Below are 27,273 nucleotides of genomic sequence, written 5' to 3'. Positions count from 1 at the left end.
TGGTTTTAAGAATTTCTGGAATCTTTAGATCTACCAAGCTGGGGTTGTTACTTTGGTGGCAATATGGGTACTACCTTCCATTATCTTCTTTTTTTTTTTTTTTTATATTTCAAATAGGTAAATTTGTGGGTAGTTCAACTTGAACTCCTTTGTCTTTCCTATTTACTTGCACTGAAGCTTATGTTTGGATTTGTGAGTACCCTTTTGATGCAAACAACCACCCTAGTAGTAGTAGTAGTAGTAGAACTATACTTAATCAAATTTGTGAGTACCCTTCAAATTGCTTCTGTTTTAGTTTCTTCTTGCTCTTCTTCTTCAAATACTACTTAATTGGGTTACTGATGAAGTGGATGATGAAGACTTGAAACCTTCAAAGATAATGAACCTTTGAAAGACTAATGTCAACAGGTATATATGGTGATGTCATGACCTAATTTTAGTTGTTTTTTTTGCAACTAAAAGTCTTAAACTCAAGCTGTTTGTTAGTGGGTTGCCATTAAATTTTCATTGGAAGGAGAAAAAATTGCAAATGGCAGACAGTGTAGCTTCCTCCTCACCCTATATTTTTTTGGTAATGAATGATCCGGGACACCTGCATTTATTGCTTTTTAACCTCAAATTTTTTTTTCCCCTGATCTCATCTCTCATTGATCCTTTGAGAAAAAAAAAAAAAAAAAATGCTACTCTTGTAGCAATAGTAATAGAATAATTCACTTTTCCTTTGATTCACAAATACTCTCCTAAGTTTTAATATTTTTTTTCTTTGCCTGCAACCCGTGTAGCAGCAAAATTTCGTCCGATCCCTTAAGAAACAGTTGAAGAAGTGAAATAATAATATTTAGATCAACCCCATGAAAACAGTTAAATTAGGTTTTGATAGAAATGGCCTTTGTATCTTCCCTTATCTCTGAGGGTTTATGGTTACCTGGCCCTTAGCCTTCTTATGCACTTGAACAGGTTTTGGAACCAACTGCATTCCATTTCTAGAAGATCACACCCTAGAAGTGGGGGATCATGGACCCTCTCTTCATCAAAGAGTTTCACTGTTGTCTCAGCTTGGCATCTGATCAGATCCAAAGGTAATATTGTCCCTGGGGAAATGGTATGATTTATATATCATATTTCAAGGCATAGCTTCATTAATTACATGTTGTGCCTTGACTTGTATTCTTCTTATTCCAGAGTTTCTCCGTTATAGATATATTAGGATCCCAAGCTGCTGCCTTTGTTGGAATGTTACCGAAGAGGCGAAGACATTGATCACCTATTTTTTGGGTGCTCATTCTTCAAGAGAATATGCCCGGGGGTTGCTTTCAAAATGTTAGCCTTCTCATAAACCCTACCTATCCTTGAAGGTGAATGGAGATTGTGCTTCAGTGTATCACATTTGGTGGGAAAGGAACATGTATAGGTTGGCCACTTCTTCTTGTTACTTCAACTAGATTTAGGCTGTGTTTGGTATGCATTATAGATGGCTTTCACATTCTCGGATGATAAAATAGTTGTTTTTATCGTTTGAAAATACGAAATCGACCTAAAATGCATTCTAAGAATACATACCAAACACAGCTAGACTTCTAATAATTTTGAAATCATGACTAGGGTCAATGCTATTCAGGCCTCTGACTCAAATTGGGAAAACAATTGGCACATTGTATCTTCTTGGGGTCTTCAGACTCTGCTTGTTTAGGTAGACTTGTTTTCTTTGTTGTGGAAGTAGGTCTCTCCTCTCATTGTTCCTTCATGGTCCTTTTATATAGTTCTCCTGCCTCTTTTAATAAATTTCCATTCATCCCAAAAAAAAAAAGAAGTTTTTTTTTTTTTAGGGGGCTTGAAAGAAAGGAAATGCAGTTGGATCCTTTAGGGGGAAAAAGACAAATATCCCAACGCTAGCTAGCTGAGAAGAGAAATAATTTTAATTCAATAAAATAAGTACTTGGAAAGAGGAGCAATTGGTTTATTGAGATTTGAGTTATCAATTTAACAATATTCTAATCAATCTGGCCGACAACCTACCTATGGTGATGAATAGTAGTTGTTTATGATTGGGTGATGTTGGACTTTCCATTTCAGAATTTCAGATTATTTATTTACCTTTTAACTTGAAGGATGTAATTTGCTCAGTCTTCTATATCCTTCACGTGAATTTATTAGTATCTTGTGTTAATGTTTGACTTGTGTTTGTGGGTGATCTTGAATGAAAACCAATTCCATATGGCATAGATGGATTGGTCAGTAACTTGAAGGCTTAAGTCAAGATTTTTCAAACTCAAGGGCTCCATCATTAAGAAAAACAAGGAATGATGCATCATAGCATTTTCTTTGTAATCTCATAAAATTTGTTCTTAGTTACTACTATTAATGATCTGATAACCTGATGTTCAAAGTTTTTAATGCTGTGTTTGGTATATATTCTTGAAATGCATTAATTCTAAGTTGATTTTGCATTCTCGGATGATAAAAAATCAACTATTTTTATTATTCGAGAATGCGAAATCGACCTAGAATGCATTCCGAGAATGTATATCAAATATTACCTAAATTAGCCCTAGTGCCATTAGATTTGCTTCTGAATTTCTTGCTCCATAGAAGCTGATAACATATTCTACACCTTCCATTTCCTAATTTCCTTCATCTGGAGCATGCATGGAGTCCCCAAATTCATTGATGAATTGGGACTTTAATGGTATCTTATAGTAATTCTCCTTTAGGTTTGGTAAAAGGAAATGTATTCTACACCTTCCCTTTCCTAATTTCCTTCATCTGGAGCATGCATGGAGTCCCCAAATTCATTGATGAATTGGGACTTTAATGGTATCTTATAGTAATTCTCCTTTAGGTTTGGTAAAAGGAAATGTTTCCTTTTGTTGCCGCTTGATGCTGAACTAGCTGAGGTGGATGACCGGTGAAAGAAATAGAGAATGGTCAAATGAACCAGAGGTTAACTCGTAGTAACGCCAATGGTAAAATCAGAACCGGGCAATAGGAAAGTAAGAGTGAAATACGGAAAGAGTAATAAATGTGAATATTTGCCTCTGTCTATTGCTGTTCTTTTTATACTTTGGATTGCTACAACTCAGTTGAGTGGATGGTGAGCTGTTACAGTCAACTAAGTTAGGTCTGTTTCCTTCACTCGCCTTGGAAGAGATTAGGACCCACTAGGTTTTATGTAGATAACAAGACCTTCTGTTATACTGCCACATGTACAGGTATATATACTTTTTAGTTATATCGAACTTTACATAATTGTAAGCCTATGCTAAATACAACAACAATAATAATAATATATGATCATAATTCATTAATTGGAACTGTAATGGTGATGGGGTTTCAGCCTAAATGGTTCAGTTTTAAGAGAGAGAGAGAGTTCTGCAGGAGATGGATCATTAAAGGGAAGGTTTTACCATTTGTTCCTATTGAGTTTACTGATGAAACCATAAAATCCAAGAAATACTATTGCAATGAGAGACAACAGTAAGATTCCCATTGGAAAGATTTCTAAGTTCAATATTAAAGATGATTTTTTGTCTATTATTAGATGACAAAATTTTGCCTTTCCCAAGAAAGCATATATATATATATATATATATATATATCTTTGATTGGACTTTCAAGTGTCAACAATTCTCCATGGATTGGGTAATGCTACCTACATATTCAATCTTTAGAACTCACAAGGGCACTCTTATAAATTCACAAGGGTGAGACTTCTCAATTGGATTCCAATATGAGAGTTGAAAGTAGTGCATACACTAGAATTGGTTATAGCCAAGAACACCTAAAAGCATTGTTTCTTATATGAATTTCCATCATATAATTATAGGACCAAATTAAACCTAAAGTAACTCTAGCTAGGAGCAATTGGGTTCATGATCAGAAAAGGAGTTATCTTGAGTTAGTAATTGCCTCATTTTTTAGAACCCTGATCTACATCTGTGAACATCAACAACCTAGTCTTTTGGATCTTTTGGTAATACCCAAACATTCATTACTTTCTTCTTCAAAAGTCTAAATTCTAAGGAACAAGGAACCCCACCTTTTGTATCACAAATTCATTCTTTCATTCTTTACCCATAATTAAGAGTCTTCAGGATTTCTATTTTAAGTTATATATACTTCTTGTTTTGAAGCCAAGAGATCCATAATTAAGTGTCTGACGCCTTTCTTTCTTTTCCAGTCTTCTCCATATAAGCTTTTATCATATCCTTAAGGAAATGATAGAAGCATGTAAAAGGTAAAGGTGATGTGATGAACATCAGAAGAAGAAAATAGAAACTTTCAGCAATCCCAGTTTCAGGGAAGAGAGCCTCACTTTTGAGTTGCTATTTCCCTTAACATGGCAAGAGTAGAGAGTAAAACCAGTAGAGAGAAAGAACCATGCAACTGTAGTATACGTAAAGTCTAAAATACCTTCCATTGTTTTTTCGAAAATCCCAAAAAAAAAAAAAATTAATTAAATAGAAATTTAAGATTACTAATAAATAAGGAATTATAACGTCTTTTACTGATTATAAACACTTTAAAAAAAGTCCAAACTCTCATAAAAGTCCTTGTCACTCGGCCTCTCTCTCACTCTAACTCTTCAGAGTTCAGGGTCTTCACCACTCTCAGTTACTGTGCGTTTCTGTCGGATTCTTAGTACACTTGAAGCGAGAGGAGCCAGAGAAAATCACTTTTTTTTTTCAGTCTATCCTATCCTTGACACGACTGACACTGTTTACTCACTCGTGTGTCTTCATTCAAGGTTACAAAAAGAACATCTAAAAACCACGCGCGTGAAATGTATGGTATCACTCGCGTAGGGCTCTATCCTTACTACATCTGGATTGCGAAACATTCATTGCGACTTAGCTACAACTGCGCAACACGTGTTAACAGTGAATGAAGGACAAAAAACAGTTTTGATTATGAGACTCCATGATTTTAGTGCACCATATCGGATCTGGTATCGATCACTTTCAAAATCGATACCGTATCAGTATTAATGGGCACGGATTGACGGATTGATCGGTGTTGAAGAAGTTTGCCACTGGTTTTCTTTTCAAAGTCTTATCTTTTGCCCATTATTTTTTCGTAAAAAGAAAATCAGATATTTTGATTATGTTATCTCTTATTTATACCATTTCACGAATACGATATTAGGATGATACAGGGATTGGTGACCAACAATATTGATATCGATTCAGATCACCCCTCAAACTAGGGGTGTAAGTTTGGCCTTGTCGACACAAGTTCGCTCTGGCCCTGCCCTGCCCTGCCCTAATTGAAGGTCAAAAATTACCGACCCTAACCTGCCTGCAGGACCAAACTATCTCAACCCAGATCCTATTCAAAAGAAAATCAGATATTTTGCCCATTCGGTGTTGAAGAAGTTTGCCACTGGTTTTCTTTTCAAAGTTTTATCTTTTGCCCATGATTTTTTCCTAAAAAGAAAATCAGATATTTTGACTATTTTATCTCTTATTTATACCATTTCACGAATACGATATTAGGATGATATAGGGATTGATGACCAACAATATTGATATCGATTCAGATCACCCCTCAAACTAGGGGTGTAAGTTTGGCCCTGTCGACATAAGTCCGCTTTGGCCCTGCCCTAATTCAAGGTCAGAAATTATCGATCCTAACCCGCCCTCAGGACCAAGTTATCTCAACCCAGATCCTATTCAAAAGAAAATCAGATATTTTGCCCATTCGGTGTGAAGAAGTTTGCCACTGGTTTTCTTTTCAAAGTTTTATCTTTTGCCCATTATTTTTTCCTAAAAAGAAAATCAGATATTTTGACTAATTTATCCTTTATTTATACCATTTCACGAATACGATATTAGGATGATATAGGGATTGGTGACCAACAATATTGATATCGATTCAGATCACCCCTCAAACTAGGGGTGTAAGTTTGGCCCTGTTGACATAAGTCCGCTTTGGCCCTGCCCTGCCCTGCCCTAATTCAAGGTCATAAATTATCGACCCTCACCCGCCCTCAGGACCAAGTTATCTCAACCCAGATCCTATTCAAAAGAAAATCAGATATTTTGCCCATTCGGTGTTGAAGAAGTTTGCCACTGGTTTTCTTTTCAAAGTTTTATCTTTTGCCCATTATTTTTTCCTAAAAAGAAAATCAGATATTTTGACTAATTTATCCTTTATTTATACCATTTCACGAATACGATATTAGGATGATATAGGGATTGGTGACCAACAATATTGATATCGATTCAGATCACCCCTCAAACTAGGGGTGTAAGTTTGGCCCTGTCGACACAAGTCCGCTCTGGTTCACTTTGAATTTGAATAGGATCTGGGTTGAGATAACTTGGTCCTGAGGGCGGGTTAGGGTCGGTAATTTCTAACCTTGAATTAGGGTAGGGCAGGGCCGGACCAAGCCATAGTTGAGGCCTAGGGCTTAGCCCGGCCCGACCCTATCTTTTTCTTCTTCTCCCTAGTCTTTGCGTCTCCCTTTTCCATTACTTGAAAAAATTGGACAGAAAATTCGTATTCATCTGCCACCCATGCCATGCATAATGTTGAAGACTGAGATGGATAAGGAACTATATCATGAGTGTCCACTATCTAGTGTCTTTTAATTTCAATTTCAACCGTTCTTGTTAAATTCTAATATGAAATCTCAAAGCATATGAAGTTCTATAAATATTTCTAATCCCAAGGATGGGCATGGGGTGTGTAGATTTTTTTAGTACATTTTTGAATGCCAACATGTTTTCATTTGTAATTAATAAAACCTTTATTTGATTTAGTCAATTTTAATCAACTTACTAATTTGACATCAGTTGTCCTTTATCTCCTTATGTTTAAGACTGTTCACTATCAAGGCCAATAAAGGTGATTCTGGCTTGATCGCCCTGAGTCAAGGTAATTTGGCTCTCCTCCAGTTGTGGTGGGTTCTTGAGGGTCCAACCCAGCAAAACAAGGGGGATTTTGATCATTTCACAGGTAGGACCCAAGTACCCCCCTCCCCCCTTAAAATGACCACACCCCCTGATTTTGCTGGACTGGACCCTCCAGCTCCTGTCACGGTTGGAGGAGAACCAGATCCAAGTCAAGGTAGGGTCAAGCCTGAATGCAACTAAGGGAACTAATTAGGGTTGAGTTGGAGATTTAAAAAGCCACCCAACCAAACCCTGTTAAAAACCCTACCTCAAAACTGAGACCATGGGGTCATTGGAGGAGTCGGAGTACGAAAGCGAGTGAGGGTGAGGTTGAGGGGTTGGGACTGGGAGAGTACTGGGGGCTTCAGTAGAGAGGCAATTCCTCCGATCATCTTCTCTAAAAATTTAGAGAGAAAAAACAAACAGAGAATCTAAACGACTCGTACGAAGAATCAGGGCAACCACACTCCCCCACCCTCTACGGTCAATTTCGATGGGACGTATGATTTGACTCGTGGGACCCACCTAATTCCGCCAATCGCGCTCTCCCTCACGTGGCTGCCTGTCATGCATGTCGGCTACGCGACACAGCTAGTGAAGGTCTTGTCTAAACTTTTCCATTTCCCTTCCTCTCCTCAATCCTCAATTCCCAACCACTTGTCGACAATTGTTTTAGCCACGTGGCATCATCAGATAAATTACATTCAGTCTCGGTGGTGGATCCCGTACGATAAGTTTCCCGTCCGGTCGGTGTCAAACATGACTATTCCTTTCGCCTTTTTTTTTTTTTTAAATTAAAATTTATTTTCCTTGGAATTTTCCATGTGTGGGTCCCACCTTTTATTATTTTTCTCCCGACTTTACCGTGCACCATTCACCTCGGTTGGTATTATTTGCAGACAGAAATGGAAATTAAAGAAATTTTTTTTTAAAAAAAAAAAAGGACAAAAAAAAGTCGAAGAGAAGAGACGAGATGTCTTGTCACCGACTGCAGTTGAGAAACTTTTACTGATCCACTCCATTGACTAGGTCTACTATATATACACATAATTATTTATAAGAAGGGGAATTTCTGAGTAAAACTGACATGTCCCCATTTGGGCAGAACAGGATTATTGAACCTATACATACCCTGTTGTAGAAACTATCAAAACCCTTAAAATGGTGTTTGTGGGTCCAACAAAATCTCATCTGAGTATAATGGGCATCTGTTTTGGGGATTGAACGGTGAAGGATCATTCATGTATGAGGAAGGGTCAACTTTTAATAGCTATCAGAAGTTAATGAAGTGGTGGGGTTTGGAAAGAAGACGGAAATGTAGAAACCATTATTTGTCCATTTGTATGGGTGGGGGTGGAAGGAACAATACCACTATTAAAAGCAGAGAGAGACAAGCAAGTCAAGTGGGATAAGAGGGTTTAGTGTTGTTCACTGCTCATACATGAATAAGGCAATGGAGTCATCTCAGTTCCAAGTTCTGGGCCCTCACAAACACAAACAAATACTTGGGTTGTTGCTCTCTCTCTCACTTCAAGTGGGGTGGGAGGGGGTTGTTTCTCATGAGTCCCATCTAGGATTGGGCAGGGTGAGAAAGATGAAAAGAGGTTACCAATTTGCCTCTCCCTTTGTAAGATCAAGCTCACATTGTGTCTCTCACTAAAAGGAAATAAAAGATTAATCTTGAGCTTACCAAAAGTATCCCAACTTTATATGAGATGACTTGGGAAGAGAAAGGGGTGGGGTTGGGGAGGCCAGGCAGGGGGGTCGGAGTTGGAGTTCCATGAATCTTCACTCCCATGAAGTGGGTGTCTGTTTCACTTATACCCCTCAGTTTGAAATTGGCATGTGGATTTTACTCATTCTTTCTCTCATTTCATTAGGGTTTACTAATTTCTTTTCATTTTTTTATGTTTTATTATTTTTTTTATTTGACATTCAAATTTTTATTTATTTTTTAATATTTTAACCCACTACAGTAATTGTAGGTCTCAATCATTACTAATACGATACAGATAAAAATTAAAAAAATAATAAATTAGTGTTAAAAATCAATATCGTTACTAGATAGTGCTATGGCATTATGACATTATGGCCATGACCAATATTGATTTATATTGGCATGTCACTAACATGACCTTCCTAGCTAGGGAGTTTGCAATTTTGTTCAACTCCCTCAGAATAAATTGAAACTTACAAACTTCAAAATAATTGGACAACTATGGATGGTAATGTGGCACTTATAACTGTTAGATTATTAGGAAATATTTTATGTTACATTTGCTACTTGAATTCAATCATGGGAAAGGGTTTCCCATCGATCACACCCATGTTAAGGGCCATTTGCAACCAAACCAATGGTCGTGCATAAAATGATATGATCCATATAGGGCCCACATGGTCATAGCAGAAAGAGTAGGAGAGAGAAAATAATAAAAGAATCCATGTGAAAGGTAAATAATATTCTGACATTGTGGTGATTGTTTTTCCTTCAATCATATATAGTCAAATGTGTATGGATGGATGAAGTGGAGAGGTGCGTCCAAAGTGCTGTGTGATTGACTTATTCAAAAAAATTATAGGATAGTCATACAATCGGCTATGATGTATGGTGCAAAATGTAGGGCAGTTAAGAAAGATCATATAGATAAATTCAATGTAACGGAGATGAGGATGTTGAGATGGATGAGTGCCAAAACTAGGAAGGATAAAATAAGGAATGATCATATTAGAATTGGATTGGGAGTAGCTCCGTTACATGATAAATTACGAGAAAATCGTTTCAAGTGGCTTGACCTTGTTCAATGGAAGTCTTTGGATGTTCTAATACAGAGGAGTGATTTAATTCAGATTGAAGGAACTAAAAGAGCCAATAACAAACCTAAAATGACCTTAGGAGAAGTGGTATTGTATGGTATTGTGTAAGAGCTTTTCGGCAACCTCCATGGAAGCTGAGGTCATTCGTGATGGCCTATTACCAGCTAGGAGCCTTCAACTTCAGAAATTAGCTGTTTTCCTAGATTCTAGGGATTTAGTTTCTTTGTTGAAGTTGTATAGAGTTTGGTGGGTTCACGCACCTACCTTCATTGTTAATCCTAACCTTCTCTCAGTTCGGAATTCATACTTCGATCTCTTTCTTTCAATAATAGTTTTAATTTCTTTGATTGACCTAAAAAATGATAGTGGAATTGGTACAAGCATTACTAGCAAGTTTGAACAACATTGAAAGCAATATATTTGTCTCATTCAAAGAACATATTAAAAACCACTATTCCCACACCACAAAGGTTGATGCAATAACAATAACATTAAAAAGATGACATTACTACAAAACAAGGACAAGGAAGACAATGAGGATAAGAACAAGAACTCTTTGCAACTGTAGTAATATCAGCACCATAAATTTATCATCTACTTTAGTGCCAGTACCACTTCACTTAACAGTAGCAACTAAGAAATCTCTCTCTCTCTCACTCGGATCCAGATCCTCTATTGTCGAGCTGTCCGATAGGATTGTGCTATCTAGACATAGTGAGACACGCAATGACCGTCTTACCCCCACTCGGGCAAGGTGCTCGGGCAAGAGTAAGATGGTCATTACACATCTCACTGTGTCTAAACAGCACGATCCTGCCAGGCAGCTCGGCAGTAGAGGATCCAAATTGCTCTCTCTCTCTCTCTCTGTGTGTGAAGAGTAAAACCTGTTAAAGAAGACATATAAGTACGAGATCCAGATCGTCTATGGTGCACTACCCATAGCGGCTTGAGCGGTGCACAAAATAGGGCGTAGTGCAATGTCCGCCTTACGCCCACTCAGACAAGGCATTTGGATAGGGGTAAAGCGATCATTGCAATGTGCCCCATTTGTGCGTCGCTCAGACCGTTACAAGCAGCACGCCGTAGAGGATCTGAATTGATAGAAGTGGTGGTTAATAAGTCATCGAAGTATTCATTTGCTGATACCAAGAGAGATACAACCATATACGTGGAGGAGACATACCAACTTATTGAGCAGTAATTCTTGACTTAGCAGCATAAGAATTTAAATGCTATAATATGAACAAATAATTTGCCTTTATCTCTTCTCACCAGAAAACCAAACTTCCTGCTCTCAAGAAGGTATGGCAAAACACGTGCAGTACTTAGCTATTAATAGGCTCTATTTAGCTTTCTATTTAAAGGTTAAGGACTTATTTCGGTTCCACCAACCTTCTCCCCTGAATTTAAATGCAATTGTCTCCTCTCTTAATTAACGACCAATATCTTACATATAATAACTTCTAGATAGATGAAAGACCCCTGTAATGGTAAAGGTTGAGAAGTACTGTTTATGACTAAAAGGAGATGTGCAGGATTGAGCTCTTCTCCAGGGAGCCCAGCATGGCCGGGGGCATCCAGCCATTGGGTTGTGTTACACATATTTTTAGGCATGCACCGAAATATGTGCGGCATGACCCAACTCTTGGATGTCCCCTGGGCACTCCCTGGCCGTCCAAGGAGCCAGATCCATAGGTTTATGTGATTTTTGAAGTCCCATGTTTTGAATTGAAGCCCCTTCATTTTGAACATAAAGTAATGGCTTTGAAATTGAGGGAACATATAAAACATTAGACAATTGACAAGAGAGAAGAGAAGGGGGAAGGGATAAAGGCAGAACTTAACCTATATGAGAAATCATTATAAAAAAAAAAACCTATATGAGAAATTGGTAAGCACTTACCGTTACCCACGTGAAGTTGATCATGGCCGATGTATTCATCAAAGGAAGAGAGGGATTGGAAGTCTGGGGTAACATGGTGTGAAGCACTCATACCAGGGTACCAGATTAGGGCGGTAGAAGGAGCAGTGGTGTGGTATTGGGGATAGGTGTAGTGAACAGAGGGAGGTGGGGCAATGTGGTAATAAGGATAGTGAGGTGGTGCAGGGGAGGAAAGATGGTAGTAGTAGTTGGTGGTGGAGTGATTGTTACGGTTGCAAATACAGCACCATTGACGACTACCTGCTAATTGAGGGTACTGACAAATGCAACCATGACCGGATCCACATCCTCTACTTCCAAAGCTCTACTTCCATCCTACTTCTGTGAGCTCCTAGCATGCCATTTGGCCTGACAACTATTCAACGGTTATTATTTAAAGAATTCAAATTATTTTGAAATCTAGATGAGATCTATTTGAACCACCTTAAACCCCAAACCAAACCCATCCAATCGGTTCAAAACAAACCAAACCGAATTTATTTCCCTCAAACTAAACACGTTTCACTCATTTGCCTAGGGTTTCAAATCGAACAAAAATTCCCAGCAGAACCTCTCTCGAATCCCTCCCTCTCTCACTCATCCCTCTCACAACTCCTCCGTAGCGACGACGACATCTTCTCTCTCACCCTGCTGCTGCTGCTTTCCGGTGTACTCGCCCTAACCTAAATCTCAATCTCCTCTCTCACTCACCCTGGAAATACTCTCTCGCGCCTCCCTCATTCTCTCTGTGTTCTAGACGACCCTTCTGCTCTTTACAAACCCTAAACGAGAAAACTAATTGTAGCAGATTTCTCATCTTCTTGTTTGATCGGATTCTCTTTCCCTATTTCCCTCCCATTTCACAAACCCTAAGCAAGAAAACCAGTTGTAGCAGAGAGGGAGGAGAAGGAGAACGTCCGAGTCTGTTTTGAGTTTTGAGTTTTCTCGTTTTCCCTTGGCAGAGAAGGAGAAGGAAATTGTGTACGTATGTCTTCTTGAGTTCATTCACAGAGATCGATTATTGAGTAGGGTGTTTTTGCTTTTGCTAGTTCTTTTCCATTTTCACATTTTCCTAGACCATCAGGTTTGACAAGAAAAATGAGATCGATTATTGAGCTATAATGTGCAATGGCTAGACTTGAGTATCGATTACATCTACACTTCATGCATTAAAATATTTTGGGGTTATGCAAATACGCCAACAGAATCTACCTCACAAGCTGATCAATTTTTTGTTTAGGTTTCATTTGTTTCTAGCTAAAACCATGTAAGATATATATCTAAAAACAAGTGGAGAATTGTTTTTAGTTGAGAAACAAATTGCTCCTCAGATTTTGAATTTTTAAAAAAGATCTGCACCTCAGATGTGTCCTGTATATCATTTTTTGAATAACAAAATGACATTAGATTATTATTATTCTCCTTCGTTATTTGGGTAAAACATTGAATTAGTAGAATTGAATTTGTTTCTTGCTGTTTACCAAAAAAAAAAAAAAAAAAAAAAAAAAAAAAAATTTGTTTCTTGCTTATGATGGAACCTATGATTCAGTTGCACTGTTGGAATTGGATTTGTTTTTCATTTTTTTGTTCTTTGAATCCATCCATTATTTGTGATCCATTATATTTTTATTATATACCTTTGTTAATACAGTTTATTTAGGTAGGTGAGTCTTTAGCTCAAACGGAAGAGCACGTGGGGTTACACCCATGGGATGGTGGTTCGAGTCCACCAGGACTCAAGATTCAAGAACAATTTTTCCTTTCATTTTTGTTGTCTGTAGCTTTTCCCCCCTTTCTCCATTATTTTGAAGTAATCTGTTTGATCAATCTTATTGCATGTAATGGATCCACTATCAAGTTTTTAATGCCCAAGAATACTTAACTTTGATCCACTGTGTTCAATGGTTTTCTTTGATCTATCTCAAGTACCCTGCAGCCAGATTGGATACCTTGTATTCTCCATGTATCATTGTATAAGATGCTCTGTAAAATATGATTCAGCAGACCCTACTCTGTCCTGGAGTTACTACATCAGTAATATTGAATCCTCAGCTGGTTGATCCCTTATTACCTACCCTTATTCATGTTGTTTGTTGCATTATTTGCAAAGTTTAGGGCTCCCCGGAACAAGATGTTCAATTTTGGGTTTAAACACTGGTACAACATATTATGTAATTGTGTGGATCTACTGCATTCAATGGTTTTCTCTGATCTAATGCGTTCAATGGTTTTCTCTGATCTATCTTAAGCATTACTTCTTTGAACATTATCCTGAAAAGATTCAGCACACAAACCAATCTATAAATCGGGTTCAACATTGTGAGGATGATCATTACATGTAAGAAGCTTATTCACTTGAGCAATTTTGTAATCCTTGTAATTTTTTGCAATGAATCGACTAAGCTGGCTGCCACGGGCATGAGGTAAAACAAAGACAGACTTAAGAAGAAGAATCTGGATTAATTGCAGAAGCCTCTCAGCAGGGAAGGGGGAGAAGGGGGAAGGGGAAGGAGAGACCTAAATTGGATTTCATTTTTTTAGCATAGAAACACCTTCTCCAGCCACTGCTTTGTTCTCAAATCTCAAGAATGTTTGCTTTTCTTAAGTACTATTTGCTTGAATGAATTGGGTCTTATCTTAGTGGGAGTAATGGGTAATCTTTTCTGTTCAGTTCCTTCAAATTAAAACAAAATTTAAGTTGGTTTTCTCTCAAAGGCAGGAAAGTATGTTTTTTCTTAGCTTACCCTGAGGGGTTTTGGTTTTCATATTAGAAAGATGAGACCAAGGACGACTCTCTAGTCCTTCCCATCTACTCATCCTTAGATGTCTTGGTTTCAGTCTCAAATCAAGGAAAAAGATGATACTTGTAACTTTCCACCTGGTATTTCTCCTCTTTCTTCTTATTCCTCATTCAGATCTCCTCATAGTAGTAATGATCAGAATGGATCAACCCCATCATCATCTGGTAGAAGAATCAGTCTAATTGTTCTTTTAATCATAGTTATTCTAGCTGTTATATTCTCCATATCTGGTCTGCTCCACCTGCTCGTTATATTCCTCATAAAGAAACCATCTTCCTCATCAACTTCTCAGTCTAATAGGTACCTAGATTTGTCTGGCTCTGATGCTCTACAAAGACAGTTACAACAGTTATTCCATCTCCATGACTCGGGTCTAGATCAAGCTTTCATATATGCTCTCCTTGTTTTCCCCTACAAAGAGAAAATGGGTCTAAAAGAACCCTTCAATTGTGCTGTTTGCCTCTGTGAATTTTCAAAACAAGACAAACTTAGATTGCTTCCCATACGTCGCCATGCTTTTCACATCAACTGTATAGACACTTGGCTCCTGCCAAACTCAACATGCCCTCTTTGCAGAGGAACCCTCTTCACCTTTGGCCTTTCTATTGAAAACCCAATTTTTGAATTTGATGATCCAATGGAGGAGGATGGGATTCCCACTGATAGAGAGGATAGGTTCCTTTTCTGCGCTTCAATTAGGATTTCTCAAATGGGAGGGAAAGAGGGTAAGAGAAAAGATAGAAAATGGGAAACACGATTTTTGCCTTAGGGTTTGTGAAATGGGAGGGAAATAGGGAAAGAGAATCCGACCAAACAAGAAGATGGGAAATCTGCTACAACTAGTTTTCTCGCTTAGGGTTTGTAAAGAGCAGAAGGGTCGTCTGGAACATAGAAAATGAGGGAGGCACGAGAGAGTATTTCCAGGGTGATTGAGAGAGGAGATCAAGATTTAGGTTAAGGCGAGTACATCGGAAAGCAGCAGCAGCAGGGTGAGAGAGAGGATGTCGCCGTTGCTATCGCCATCGCCACTGAGGAGTTGTGAGAGGGATGAGTGAGAGAGGGAGGGATTCAAGAGAGGTTCTGCTGGGAATTTTCGTTTGATTTGAAACCCTAGGCAGATGAGTGAAATGAGTTTAGTTTGAGGAAAATAAGTTCGGTTTGGTTTGTTTTGAACTGGTCGGGTGGGGTTGGTTTGGGGTTTAAGGTGGGTCAAATAGATCTCATCTGGATTTCAAAATAATTTGAATTTTTTAATTAACAACCGTTGGATGGTTTTCATGCCAGGTGGCATGCTGGGAGCTCACGGAAGTAAGATGGAAGTAGAGCTTTGGAAGTAGAGGATGTGGATCCAACCATGACCACGCCCTTTTACCATACCGTGAACAGGGGTTGACGGTTTGAGAGGGAGGGGACGAGGCTTCCTTGTGAAGGTTGTTGGCGACTGGTGAAGGCTGACAGCTGTCAGTAACCTTCAATTTGGCGATGGTGTTGGAACGCAGGATCTCATGACTGATGAGAAGACCATGGAGATGGTGTAGAAGATAGGTATCTCACAACCAAGAAGAGTGGGAACAATTAAGGTTTAAAGTATCGGCATCGAGTATCGTATTGGTCAGGTGATTTTAAGAGACATATCATATCGTATCGTATCGTATATATCAAACACTATAGATACACATAGAAATGGTCGAAATACACATGGAAATACACTTTTGAAACAAAAAAATAATAATATAAATAAGCAATATATAACAAGTCTCATGCATAAACACTAAAATGGAGAATAATCTATAACCAAACAAGTACATTAAATTGAGATTATTATAAAAGATGAGGTTTCTTACATGTTGTAATCGTCTATAGCCATGAAAAGTATTGGATGATGTAAAGGATGATGTTGTAGCACTCCTTAATTCATTTTTAAGTCCAACAACGTGAAAAACCAAGATTAAATGCAAGATTTTAGATTCTTGGTTGAGAGTTTTCCTTTATTTTTTCGTTAGAATAGGAGTTGTATCGAGTTTGTGAGTGAAAATAGCTTTTTTATGGAATGTATCGATGGAATCGGTATGTATCAAGTCGTATCGGCCGTTATGTATCGATACATCTCGATATATGTTAAACCACCCACATAATCCTTTACTGGACATATCGATGGTATCAATATATAAATCGGTCATATCGTCCGTATTGGTCGATACATTTCGATACAATCCGAGACAGTCTGTTTTTTTTTTTAAAAGACGTATTGGTACCAACCGATACCGATACAATACATACCGATACTTTAAACCATGTGAACAATATCCTGAAGTTCCTGGCGCAAGGAACGGAATACATGAATGTTGAAGTCTTCAGTGTAAAGAGGCTGGCCTGGCCAGCAGCAGCTAACTCAACGACAATGGACTTTGAACGTTGAAGAAGCTAGGATACAGATTCATCAGGGCATTGGGAGAGGCCCAGAAGATTGAGAAGAAAAGTCATAATTAAGAAAACTTGCAGAGGCGGCACCAAATGTAGAGGCAAGCGAATCCCAGATTTCCTTGCATGTAGTTTTGTTGAGAATAAATGGTAAGACATCTTCAGATAGAGACACAATGAGCAAACTCATTAAATTGGCATCTTGTTCTTTCCATTCCACCAATTAGTAATCCAAGATTCCAGACTTTTATTCAGATGACATGGTGGCGGGTAGAGTGAGGATCAAGAAGAGAAAGAGGATCGATCGGCTAGGGTTTAGGTGTTAGCAAATGGCTCTGATACCATATCAATGTGACTATTTTCATTGTATTAGAACTGATCTCCTAGAGAAATTAAATATATTAATTACAGAGTAATTGAGAAAGTGAGTGAGAAAAAGAAATCCCTAACAGATCTATACAATCGGAGTTTCATATCAAATGTGGGATTCCTATTACAAATTAAAATCTCCTTTGGATATAGGGAAACCGATCTAAGAGTCCAAGAAGAAGGAGACTTCTAGATCGGTTGATACTCTACTGGTTCAACTCTACAACAAAACATTTTAACCAAACGGGTCAAGGCCTCAAGGGTGTTGGTGTTTCACGTGAAAGCAATTATCCCACAAAAGTAGCTCGATGTGAAGGCTTATAAGAACTTGAACACCCTTTTTTTATGTTTCTAGTTTTTAAAGGTGAGTTCTACCCAACTTCCAACAAGTTGTAGCACAGCTGGAGTGTGGTAACTCCAGCTAGTATGCTTAGCTTTGAAACATGGGCGTAACTTAGTCGGAAAATTATCTCCTTCAATTCCCTGCCCGGCCAGTTCTCCAGTCCCTCTAATAAGAGGGGGGGGGGAACTCCACCAGGGCAAAAGTGTTCGTGCAGGGGTAGGGTGGTCATTACACCAACCCCTTGTTGAGGGCGACTAGGGAACTGAAGGGGATAAAGATCCGGGATATTATAATTGCGCAAACTTGGTCCATATGGGATTCATATATGGACTGGAAGGACTATGAATTTACAATTCACAAGCCCAGTTATATGGGCCTGGACAGTAGTTAAGGCCAGTTCGAGCTGAGCTTGCATTTTTTCATATGTCCAAAAGTTTGAGCCTAAGTTCGTTAAGAATATAAAATATGGTGAAGTCCTACGTTCCATGTCCTAACCCATGAAGTTGCATGAGTGTGTCCATGTAACTGGGAAAATTATCGCCCCCAGTACTACTGGGGGTGCTGTGCGCATTGGGTGGTGCTGCGTAGCACGATGCGCACAACACCCCCAGTAGTACTGGGGGCGATAATTTTCCCAGTAACTGAGGACCTTAATTAGACTAGCTTATTCCACAGCTCATCTGTCCAAAATAAGTAAAGGAAGTGATCCAAAGTCTAATTAACCAATGCTTCTTCTTTAAAAGACCTCAGCTGGTAAGCCAAGCCCAAGGTCTATAACAACTTATAAATATGATCATCAATCCAAGCTCGTTTAATAGGGTCAGGAGCTGTTAGCGATGCGGATTGTCCCACCGGTGGGGAAGGTTGTTCAAAATTTGTAATAATATAAGAGAAAAGGGTGATCGCATTTACCTTTAGTCTTGCTCACTCAAGACTTTTACGCGATCTTATCCCTTTCGCAGTATGACCTTCCCATCACCGTAGCTTTTCATTCCCTTTTCATTCCCTCCAAATTAACAACCATCAAACCTAAGGTTTTCACAAAAACCTTAATTGTTCTTCCTCACACCCTCATAAATAAAGGAGAAGGAGAGGACAGCTCGATGGGAGAGATGGTAGAGTGAGAGAATCGATGGATAGATCATTCATGAAGATGACAACCATAATGCAAAAAAAAAAGACCCATTATCTTGTCATCCTAATCCCTTAAGGCAATCTTAAAGGATAAGAGTTAATATGTGGGTCTTTCCATAATGGAGACAATTACCAACCAAATCCCAAATCCCAAATCATGCCTAATCCTATTAATGTATGATTTTAGTATGCTCTGAATTCAAAATTCGAAGAGGAGAGAAAAGATTCATTTAATTTTGATTGGACCTTTAAAACATTTCAAAAAATGTTTGTGAAAATAATTATTAATACATAATAGGGAGAAGGTTGGGCATGCCGCCGGCTTTCGGTAAGCTAGTAGCTACACCAATCATAGGACTAGACACAGGGAGGGGGAAGGGAGTCTTTTTCAAAAGGGGAGAAGAGAGGATGACACATGTTGGCCACCCTGGATGCGTGCCTGTCTTTGCTCTAAATAATATTAGTTTTCAAACCTTACAAATAATTTCCCAAAATGCCACTGGATTTAGATTTGGCTTCAATCAATTACAGACATTCTCTCTCATTTTCTCTCAATTAAGGGAGTGGATTCCATGTTGGGCATCTTATGGCCAAATACTGTGAATCTAGTACACTGATATATAGTCAAGGGAGACATCAACTGTTGATGTACCAAAACTCACAATATGTGACTGCACTGATTACGACCCCTCAAGTCAAGAGAGCAACGACCGTACTCTACAGAAGATAATTCCGTTTCAAATCAACTAAAGTAACATACATAATGAAATTCCCCTTCTACAGAAGATAATTCCGTTTCAAATCTTCCACTAACATCACTGCATCCATCTTTTGTTCAGCAAAGAGAGGCCATGAGATCAAAGGTACCCCATGTACCACACTCTCTAGTGTTGAGTTCCACCCGCAGTGAGTAAGGAACCCTCCAATCGAGACATGGCTAAGCACTCGGATCTGAGGAGCCCAAGAGGGTACCACTAGGCCTTGTCCATTAGTCCTCTCCAAGAACCCTTCGGGCAAGCAATCTAATGGGTCCTTAATGCTTTGCCCATTAGAGTATGCCACTTTCATGGCATTTTGAGTTGGGCTTCTTATCACCCATAGAAATTTTTGCTCTCTCAACTCCAAACCCAAAGCCAATTCATATAGTTGTTCTAGTGAGAGCACCCCAACACTCCCAAATGATACAAACAAAACAGACCCACTCGGTTGTCGGTCCAACCACTTTAAGCACTCAAACCCATCAACACCATCCCTCGAACCGTCTTGTATTAACGGTCCAATTGGGTAGACCGGTGACATGCCTAGGTCTCCATCTTCATTCATGGCCTTAATAGCCCCTGGTTCCAAGTCAAGGAAACTATTCAATCGAATACCTTCAGCCAAATTGAAACGTTTGGAATGATATAGAGACCATGCATAGGGTGTACCCTTCCTATCTTGAACCGGATCCATTAGATCTCTTCCATGAAGTGGTACATACCCAGGCAACTTCACTGCTTCAGGCAAATCTTTATAGTCGCAAGAGTACATTTGATCAAGCTTCGGCAAATGAAAGTACAATGACAACAAAACAGCTGGTGAGGGGAAGAAGATGTAAGGTGAAACCTTGAATTCCTTGGCAACATCGAATGGAATTTTTATCCGGTCCAGTTCCCTGCCCGGTACAGTTGTCCAATTCCTCTCATAGGGAGGCGGAAATGATGACTTAACTTCACTTGGGCAATGTGTTCAGGCAAGGGGTTAGGTCGTCATTTCTGGTCCCCTATGAGAGGAACCAAACAACTGTTCCGGCAGAGAAACCGGGGAGAATAATGATCCTTGGGTGCCAAAGTGATCAACAACCAAGGCAACAAGAGTACTAGTATTGTAGTTAAGACCTTGAACAGCTCACGAAGAGCCAGGAGCGATCGAGCTATTGCGAGGCACATGCGGGTTTCCATGGGCACATCGACATCGATGTCAACAAGGCCGGCCGAGGGTAGAAACATGGAATTTATGCTTTTGGGTAGGGAGGCCAAGAAGGCCTCTTGGGCTATCAGAGGAGAACCATCAATTGGGATAGTAAATGTGACAGAGAAGTTGTGGTGGAGGACAAGTTGCTTTGCAAACTCAGCGAGTGGGATTAGGTGACCCATCCCTGGGGCTGGTAGCAACACCGATCTTCTACGGTGCACTGCCCTGTCTTGCTTGTGTTGTGCAGACACAGGGCCTCATGCAATGACTGCCTTATCCCCGCTTGGGCAAGGCGATCAGGCAGTGGTAAGATGGTCAATGCGCACCACCTTGTGTCTGCGTAGCATGGCAAGCCGGGCAGCCCGTGCCGTAGAAGATCTGGATCCGACTGGTAGAGTGACAATGTGAGGGGTTTGTTGAGCTTTTACCATTGTGGCTGTGAATGTAATGGACAATGAATGTTAAGGGAGCGGTTATACAAATTGGATCGTTTTTGAATGTTGAGGGGAATGAGAAGAGATGAGCTTATACATACATATATATATATATATATAGATAGATAGATAGATAGATAGGGCCATGTAGGCCCCTTCATTGATGAATCCTTTAATGTCCTTACTTTTTTTTAGGAAAGTGAAATCACACAAACCACACACCAATCCCAAAAGGTTAATTGATTTTTGGGACCGTGGAAACGTGGATATACACAACACACACCGGGTTGGGTTCACTATTCTTGTACAAATTCTTTTATACTCTCCTCACACAATAAACAATGGGACACGCACAAGCCTATAAACGGATCGGATTGGGTTCAGGTATGGATCGGATTGGGTTCAGGTATGGATCAGATGTGGTCGGATCTGAATATTCCCTGATCGTATACAGATACCTCTAAACGGATTCAGATGCGGATCGAATTCTGATTTTCGACCATCTGTTTACATTTTTGCCTTGTGTAACCCGAACCTTCCTCCCCCTAGCGGATATAATTCACTCTCAATCTATATCTCTTAGATCATGATTCTCTTTTCCTCATATTCTAGAACCTATTGAATCTTCAAAAACCCTCAAGATCATTATTTATTTATTTTTTTTATTATTAAGTATTCGGATTTTTTTTTGAACTGATTTTTATCAAAATATTCGAATTTTTTTTCGGATATCTCTAAACGAATACAGATATTCCTAAACGCATACGGATGTGGATCGAATTCGGATTTTCAATTATCCATTTACAACCTAGTCACTCGCAATGACATTTCTTTTTCTTATTTTGATCATGTGGATCCCATATAGGTCCCATAAGAGTGGTACCATTTTTCAACTCCTCATTGATTGTATTGTGCAAATTCCTTCTTACGTTGCCCTTGGATGAAACCCTCTTCTTTTATTTGATTAATTATTGTGATGGTGACTTAGAAAAGGTTATAGAATAGGTAAGGAGGAATTGTAACTTTGGGAGAGGCAAGACAATTGCATCAAATATATTACAAAATCATGGCTGAGCTTAGTACAATTTCAATAAGCAACGTTGCTAAGGACCATGGGACCCCTCCAAGTTGGATTCGGAAATTTTCAAGTCATCTTGGTTTGTCTTGATTATTAATGTAAGTTTCCACTTCTCGTCAACGTATTTTGGGTAAATATCATCTCCTCCCCTCTAAGTATCCATAATATCAAATCTTTCTCCCAAATTTTGAATAATGATAATGTACTCTCCTACTTTTGAAAGATTCTATCAATCATACCCTATTTGTTAAAAAACGTCATTAAGTGATGACGTAGATATTTACAAATTTTCTAAAATCCCATAATACCATTAATGTAATTTTATTCTAATTTTTCTGAAGAAAACAAGAAACATATGGATAAGTATTGACTTGATCTCCTATAAAACAGGAATGATACAGATTATAGAAGAGCCTGTGGGATTTGTTTTGAGATTTTCAGTTGTTTCGATTATTAATTATCATTGTAGAAACACTTTTTCTGAAAGTGATATAATACAAATCGGGGAAGGATGAAAAAAGGAGGTAGGCTTTAGAATGATGGCTTCTAAGGATATAGCGGATAGAACAAACACTTCTGGAGATTGGGGTTGGATTCAGCAATTACAGAGGGGTAGAGGGAGGGAGAGCCGAAGCCAGAAAAGTCGGGGAAGGCCAGAAGGGAGGGGGAGAGTCTGAGCAGAGGAGGGGAGGGGATGCTGGAGACGGAGAAGGAGAGGGATAGAGAGAGAAAAGTGAAATTACAAGAAGGAAAAAAAAGAGAAAATTGCCTATATCTTCTAAATAAGAAAGTCAATTACAAGATAAACAGGTTTAAAATATATTTTACATCTATTAGTTTCAATTTTAAAAAGAATTACCTAATTCCCCAAAGTTAATTATTGCTCATGTAACCCAAGATATAAATAGACTGAACTTCCTAAAATACCCCAACATCCCTTAATCTTTTCATACCCCAAAATCACTTCATCTTCTTTTGTTTTATATTTTTTTTCATTTTTTCATATTTTTAATTAATTGCGGGACCCACCACCATCTCCTCCTCCTTTTTCTTCATCGTCTTCTTCTTTCTCCACCAAGGCGTAACCACCCCTACAGGCTACAACACCCTCACCTTGCTCTGCAACTCCACCCCCACCTGCAACACCCAATCTCTCTCTCCCGCTTTCACTCCCCCTCCTTCGCAACCCACCCATCCCGCTTCCCTGCCCTTCCCCATTCCCGCCGACCTCCTTTCTACAACACCCTCCCCACCCCCACCATTTTCCGTCTTTCCTCTTCTCTGCCTATCTGTGGTGCATTAATCTTTTTAAGATGTTCAAGCAAAGAGATGAGGTTTTTTACTGGATTCCTCTACTACCTTTTTTCTGGTGCGTAACGGAGCATAAAATGTTGCAGAATCACACAACGTCGGATTCCTCTACTACCACTAGATCATCTCCTTGATGATGATAAAAATGTAAGCTTTCTCCCAATTTTCAATAAAAGAATAAGACATTTTGGGCTCTTGAATCTCAAAACCCAGAAACCCAGAAGAGATCTTTGTGCTATCAAGCGTCCATTCCAATTTCCAAGCCCTTGAATATTCAACGTCTACCCTCTCTACTTCCTTTTTAACAGTGAATTATTGAGACGAAATCAGTTAGTGGAGGAAGATCAAAAGATCTTCGATTACGTTATCCTGATCAACATCTTTCTCTCGCTGAATTTGTGAAAAGGGTGAGGTAGTTTTAGCATACCAAAATATCAATTTGAGAATTGGGTTTGTGGAGATTCCATCTCTGAAGTGGATTCTGTGAGAAAAGCTGATCCTAAGATGGGTTCCTCCGAAATCATTGTTTCTAAACTCAAGGTTCGATTTTGGGTCTGCGTGCAAAGGGATTTGGGATTTCTGCAGGAACGGAGCAGCCATGGCAAGATAGTGAAGGAGCATTTTAGAATCTCATCGGGCTATTATCAGTTAGGCGCGAATCAAAACTTTACCATTCAAATTTACTGTCCCGTGGTTTGACAAAGTTCCCAGTGTTGACGGGAGATGGGGGGAGGGGAAAGGGCAGAGAAGCAGGGGGTGAGGCTTAAAGGTAGAGGTGGAGCTTCCAAGCGATTTGTAGGCGCGGTATGGTGCAGCGTTCTTCAGAGAAAAAAGAGGAGGTGGATCCCACATATGGCATTAAAAATAAAAGAATTAAATAAAAAAATATGTGGAGAGAGACGCTGAAAAGAGGTTGGGGTATTTAAGGAAGTTTAATTTTGTTTTCATCTCGAAGTAGTATGAGCAAAAAATAACTTTGGGAATTGAGTAAATCTTTTTAAAATTGAAACTAGTAATCGTAAATATATTTTAAAACTATTAATCTTGTAATTAACTCTTGGGAAGCAGTTTTCTGTACGGGAGTGTGGCCTACGTCAACACTCCCATGTGTCTATCTCTCTCCTCCTTAAAATAAGGGGGCAGAGGTGTCTTTTCACATGGGGAAGAGAGAGATAGGTTCATGGGAGTGCTAGCATAAGCTACACTATCGAACAGAGAACTTTTTCCCTTAAATTTTTTTATCAAGTGGATCTAAGAAATGTCCCCAAAAAAAATAATCTAAAGTAGAATGAGAAGTATATGGAGGGCAGAAGTGAAAAAAAAAATTAATTACAACAGTGGTATAACTACCCTGGGATTGGGATTAATATGGACATTTCAACTTTGAGTATTAACTGTGCTTAACGTCACGGAGGAAGGTTGATGTTTTGACATTTCTTTGGGTGTTCGTGAAATACGACATACTTTATCAGGGGCTGTCCGTGACATTTTCCCTAAAAAGAAGGATTCAGATTCTAGATCCAAAGTGTAACTGTGTAAGCTTCTGACTCAGCAACCTGCACACGGGAGTCAGGAGAGAGAAGGTGGAAGGAAGAACGAAGAATCAAAGAATCCAACCGCAGTGGCTGATCCTGGCCCCACCAATGAACGATTATGATCAGCTAATGACGTACCTGACCCATTCCCGCCGCCATCACATTGCCGTCCGATTTTTGAAGCCCTCTGCAAATCCTCCGGTAACCGCGTAAAATAACGGAATTCTCTACGGACGCAACCCCCTCCCCCCTCGTTGCAAACAACGCTTTCAATTCAAGGTCAAACAACCCACCGATCTCTCTCTCTCTCTCTGTGCAACAGCAGAAGCTGAAGAAGGGAGAAATGGGGTCTCTTGATCCAAGTTCCAATGTTTTTGAAGCTCCTGAAAAGACCCAAACCCTAATAAACCCTAGCGAACTCCTTAATCTCTTCAAATGCCAGCAGAAATACCTGAATTTCTTCTTCCAGAATCTCGACCTCTCTCAAACCCTTTCCTTCACTCAAACCTTATTGAATGCCAAAGGTACTATCTTCTTCACCGGCGTTGGCAAATCCGGTTTCGTTGCTCAGAAGATCTCTCAGACTCTCATCTCTCTCGGCATTCGATCGGGTTTCTTGTCCCCTGTCGATGCTCTCCATGGAGATATCGGCATTTTATCCAATTCAGATCTCCTGGTTCTCTTTAGTAAGTCTGGGAACACTGAGGAGCTCCTTAAGTTGGTTCCCTGCGCTAAGGCGAAAGGAGTGTTCTTGATCTCCATCACATCTTCGGAGGACAATTTGTTGGCCAGTCTTTGTGACTTGAATGTACATTTACCTTTGGAGAGAGAATTGTGCCCGTTTGATCTGGCACCGGTGACTTCTACCGCGATTCAGATGGTTTTTGGGGACACCGTGGCTATTGCTCTGATGGCTGCAAGGAATTTAAGCAAGGATGAGTATGCTTCGAATCATCCGGCTGGGAAGATCGGCAAGAGCTTAATCTTCAAGGTAAGAATGTCTTCCATTCAAGTGACGATAAGATTGAGCATTCTTCCCATTTTTTGTTTTCTTACTATCTGTTTTAAGGGTGCAAAGTTAGTTCTGGTGGAATTCATTGGAGAATTGAGTTTGGAATTACGTTCCTTATCAATCATTAGCTTTTTCTGATGCTCCATTGGTATTTTAGATCTGAGCTCCTTTAGTTTAATCTCAACTTATATTATTAAACCCGGTAGTTTGGCTGTCCTTTTCGAGGCTGTGTAGTAGTTTGTTTTTTTCAGCTATTTCAGGACTCAAAGATGGGATCAGAACTGCTGTTTCATGGTAATTTAGACCTAACCAGTCATATATTATGAGTTAGGAATTACACAGTTTACTTATTCTCTGGAAGCTTCTTGAATTACTGATGGTGATAACAGGGACTTAAGGACTGCGGGGATTTGCTTGTAACCTTGATTAATTGCTGAACTCTAATTTCTAAGCACTCACCTGTGTTTTCCTTTTTCTAATATTGATAGTTTTGGTAATAACTACAAAATGGCACCACTACCAATGGTTCCTATAAATCCAATTTGAAGAGACTTTAGAGGGTGAGGGTTGGGGTAAAACGGAAAGAAAAAATTATTTCTGGACCTCTGATTCAGTGGGACTATGTTATTTGCAGGTAAAAGATGTTATGAAGAAGCAGGAGGAGCTTCCAGTATGCAGGGAAGGAGATTTGATAATGGATCAGTTAGTGGAGCTTACAAGCAAGGGATGTGGATGTCTTCTGGTTGTTGATGATCAGTACCATCTCATTGGAACTTTCACAGATGGTGACCTGCGTCGCACCCTGAAGGCCAGTGGAGAAGGCATCTTCAAGCTCACAGTGGGGGAGATGTGCAACAGGTAAGCCTGTAACTGACTTGAATGTAACTTCTTTAATTTTTTCTTGCCAATACTAAGTATTGACACCTTTTAGGTTTTTCCAGGAACCCAAGAACAATTGGTCCAGATGCCATGGCAGTGGAGGCTATGCAGAAGATGGAGTCCCCACCATCACCTGTGCAATTCCTGCCGGTTGTTAACCATCAAAACATTGTGATTGGTATTGTTACACTGCACGGATTGGTCTCTGCAGGATTGTAGAACAGTGTAGCCCCCTATTCTGTGTGGTGGTAATGCTATCATTCTTTGTATCTGTTTAGATGCAGATCCTCCGATTGAAATGTGGATCTTCTGTTCTTTTACTAATTGATCAATGAAGAAACATGAAAAGTATATGATTCTATCATTCACTTGGTC

General features: G+C 39.3%; 2 protein-coding genes and 1 pseudogene across 4 annotated transcripts; 2 read left to right on the top strand and 1 right to left on the bottom strand.

The window, feature by feature from the left end:
* Nucleotides 1-14,168: 14,168 nt before the first annotated feature.
* LOC122643001 (RING-H2 finger protein ATL46-like) lies at nucleotides 14,169-15,198 on the top strand. Its single transcript, XM_043836662.1, has one exon. The coding sequence runs from the start codon at nucleotides 14,452-14,454 to the stop codon at nucleotides 15,196-15,198; it is 747 nt and encodes a 248-aa protein (XP_043692597.1). The 5' UTR covers nucleotides 14,169-14,451.
* A 4,275-nt stretch (nucleotides 15,199-19,473) lies between these two features.
* On the bottom strand, nucleotides 19,474-25,166 carry LOC122642907 (annotated as a pseudogene).
* A 135-nt stretch (nucleotides 25,167-25,301) lies between these two features.
* On the top strand, nucleotides 25,302-27,273 carry LOC122666957 (probable arabinose 5-phosphate isomerase). Of its 3 annotated transcripts, none has more exons than XR_006333736.1 (4): nucleotides 25,302-25,998; nucleotides 26,654-26,877; nucleotides 26,961-27,198; nucleotides 27,232-27,273. XR_006333736.1 is itself a non-coding variant. In XM_043863092.1 (3 exons), the coding sequence occupies exons 1-3, from the start codon at nucleotides 25,351-25,353 to the stop codon at nucleotides 27,115-27,117; spliced, it is 1,029 nt and encodes a 342-aa protein (XP_043719027.1). In that variant the 5' UTR covers nucleotides 25,302-25,350; the 3' UTR covers nucleotides 27,118-27,273. The 3 variants fall into 3 exon arrangements, 1 of the variants encoding a protein (XP_043719027.1); XR_006333735.1 differs by having other exon boundaries at nucleotides 26,961-27,202; nucleotides 27,236-27,273; XM_043863092.1 differs by having other exon boundaries at nucleotides 26,961-27,273.

This window comes from Telopea speciosissima, chromosome 1 (assembly GCF_018873765.1).
Source record: "Telopea speciosissima isolate NSW1024214 ecotype Mountain lineage chromosome 1, Tspe_v1, whole genome shotgun sequence".
Classification (NCBI taxonomy): Eukaryota; Viridiplantae; Streptophyta; class Magnoliopsida; order Proteales; family Proteaceae; genus Telopea; species Telopea speciosissima.
The sequence above is the reverse complement of the archived record's forward strand: the minus strand, read 5'-3'. Positions and strand labels throughout refer to the sequence as shown.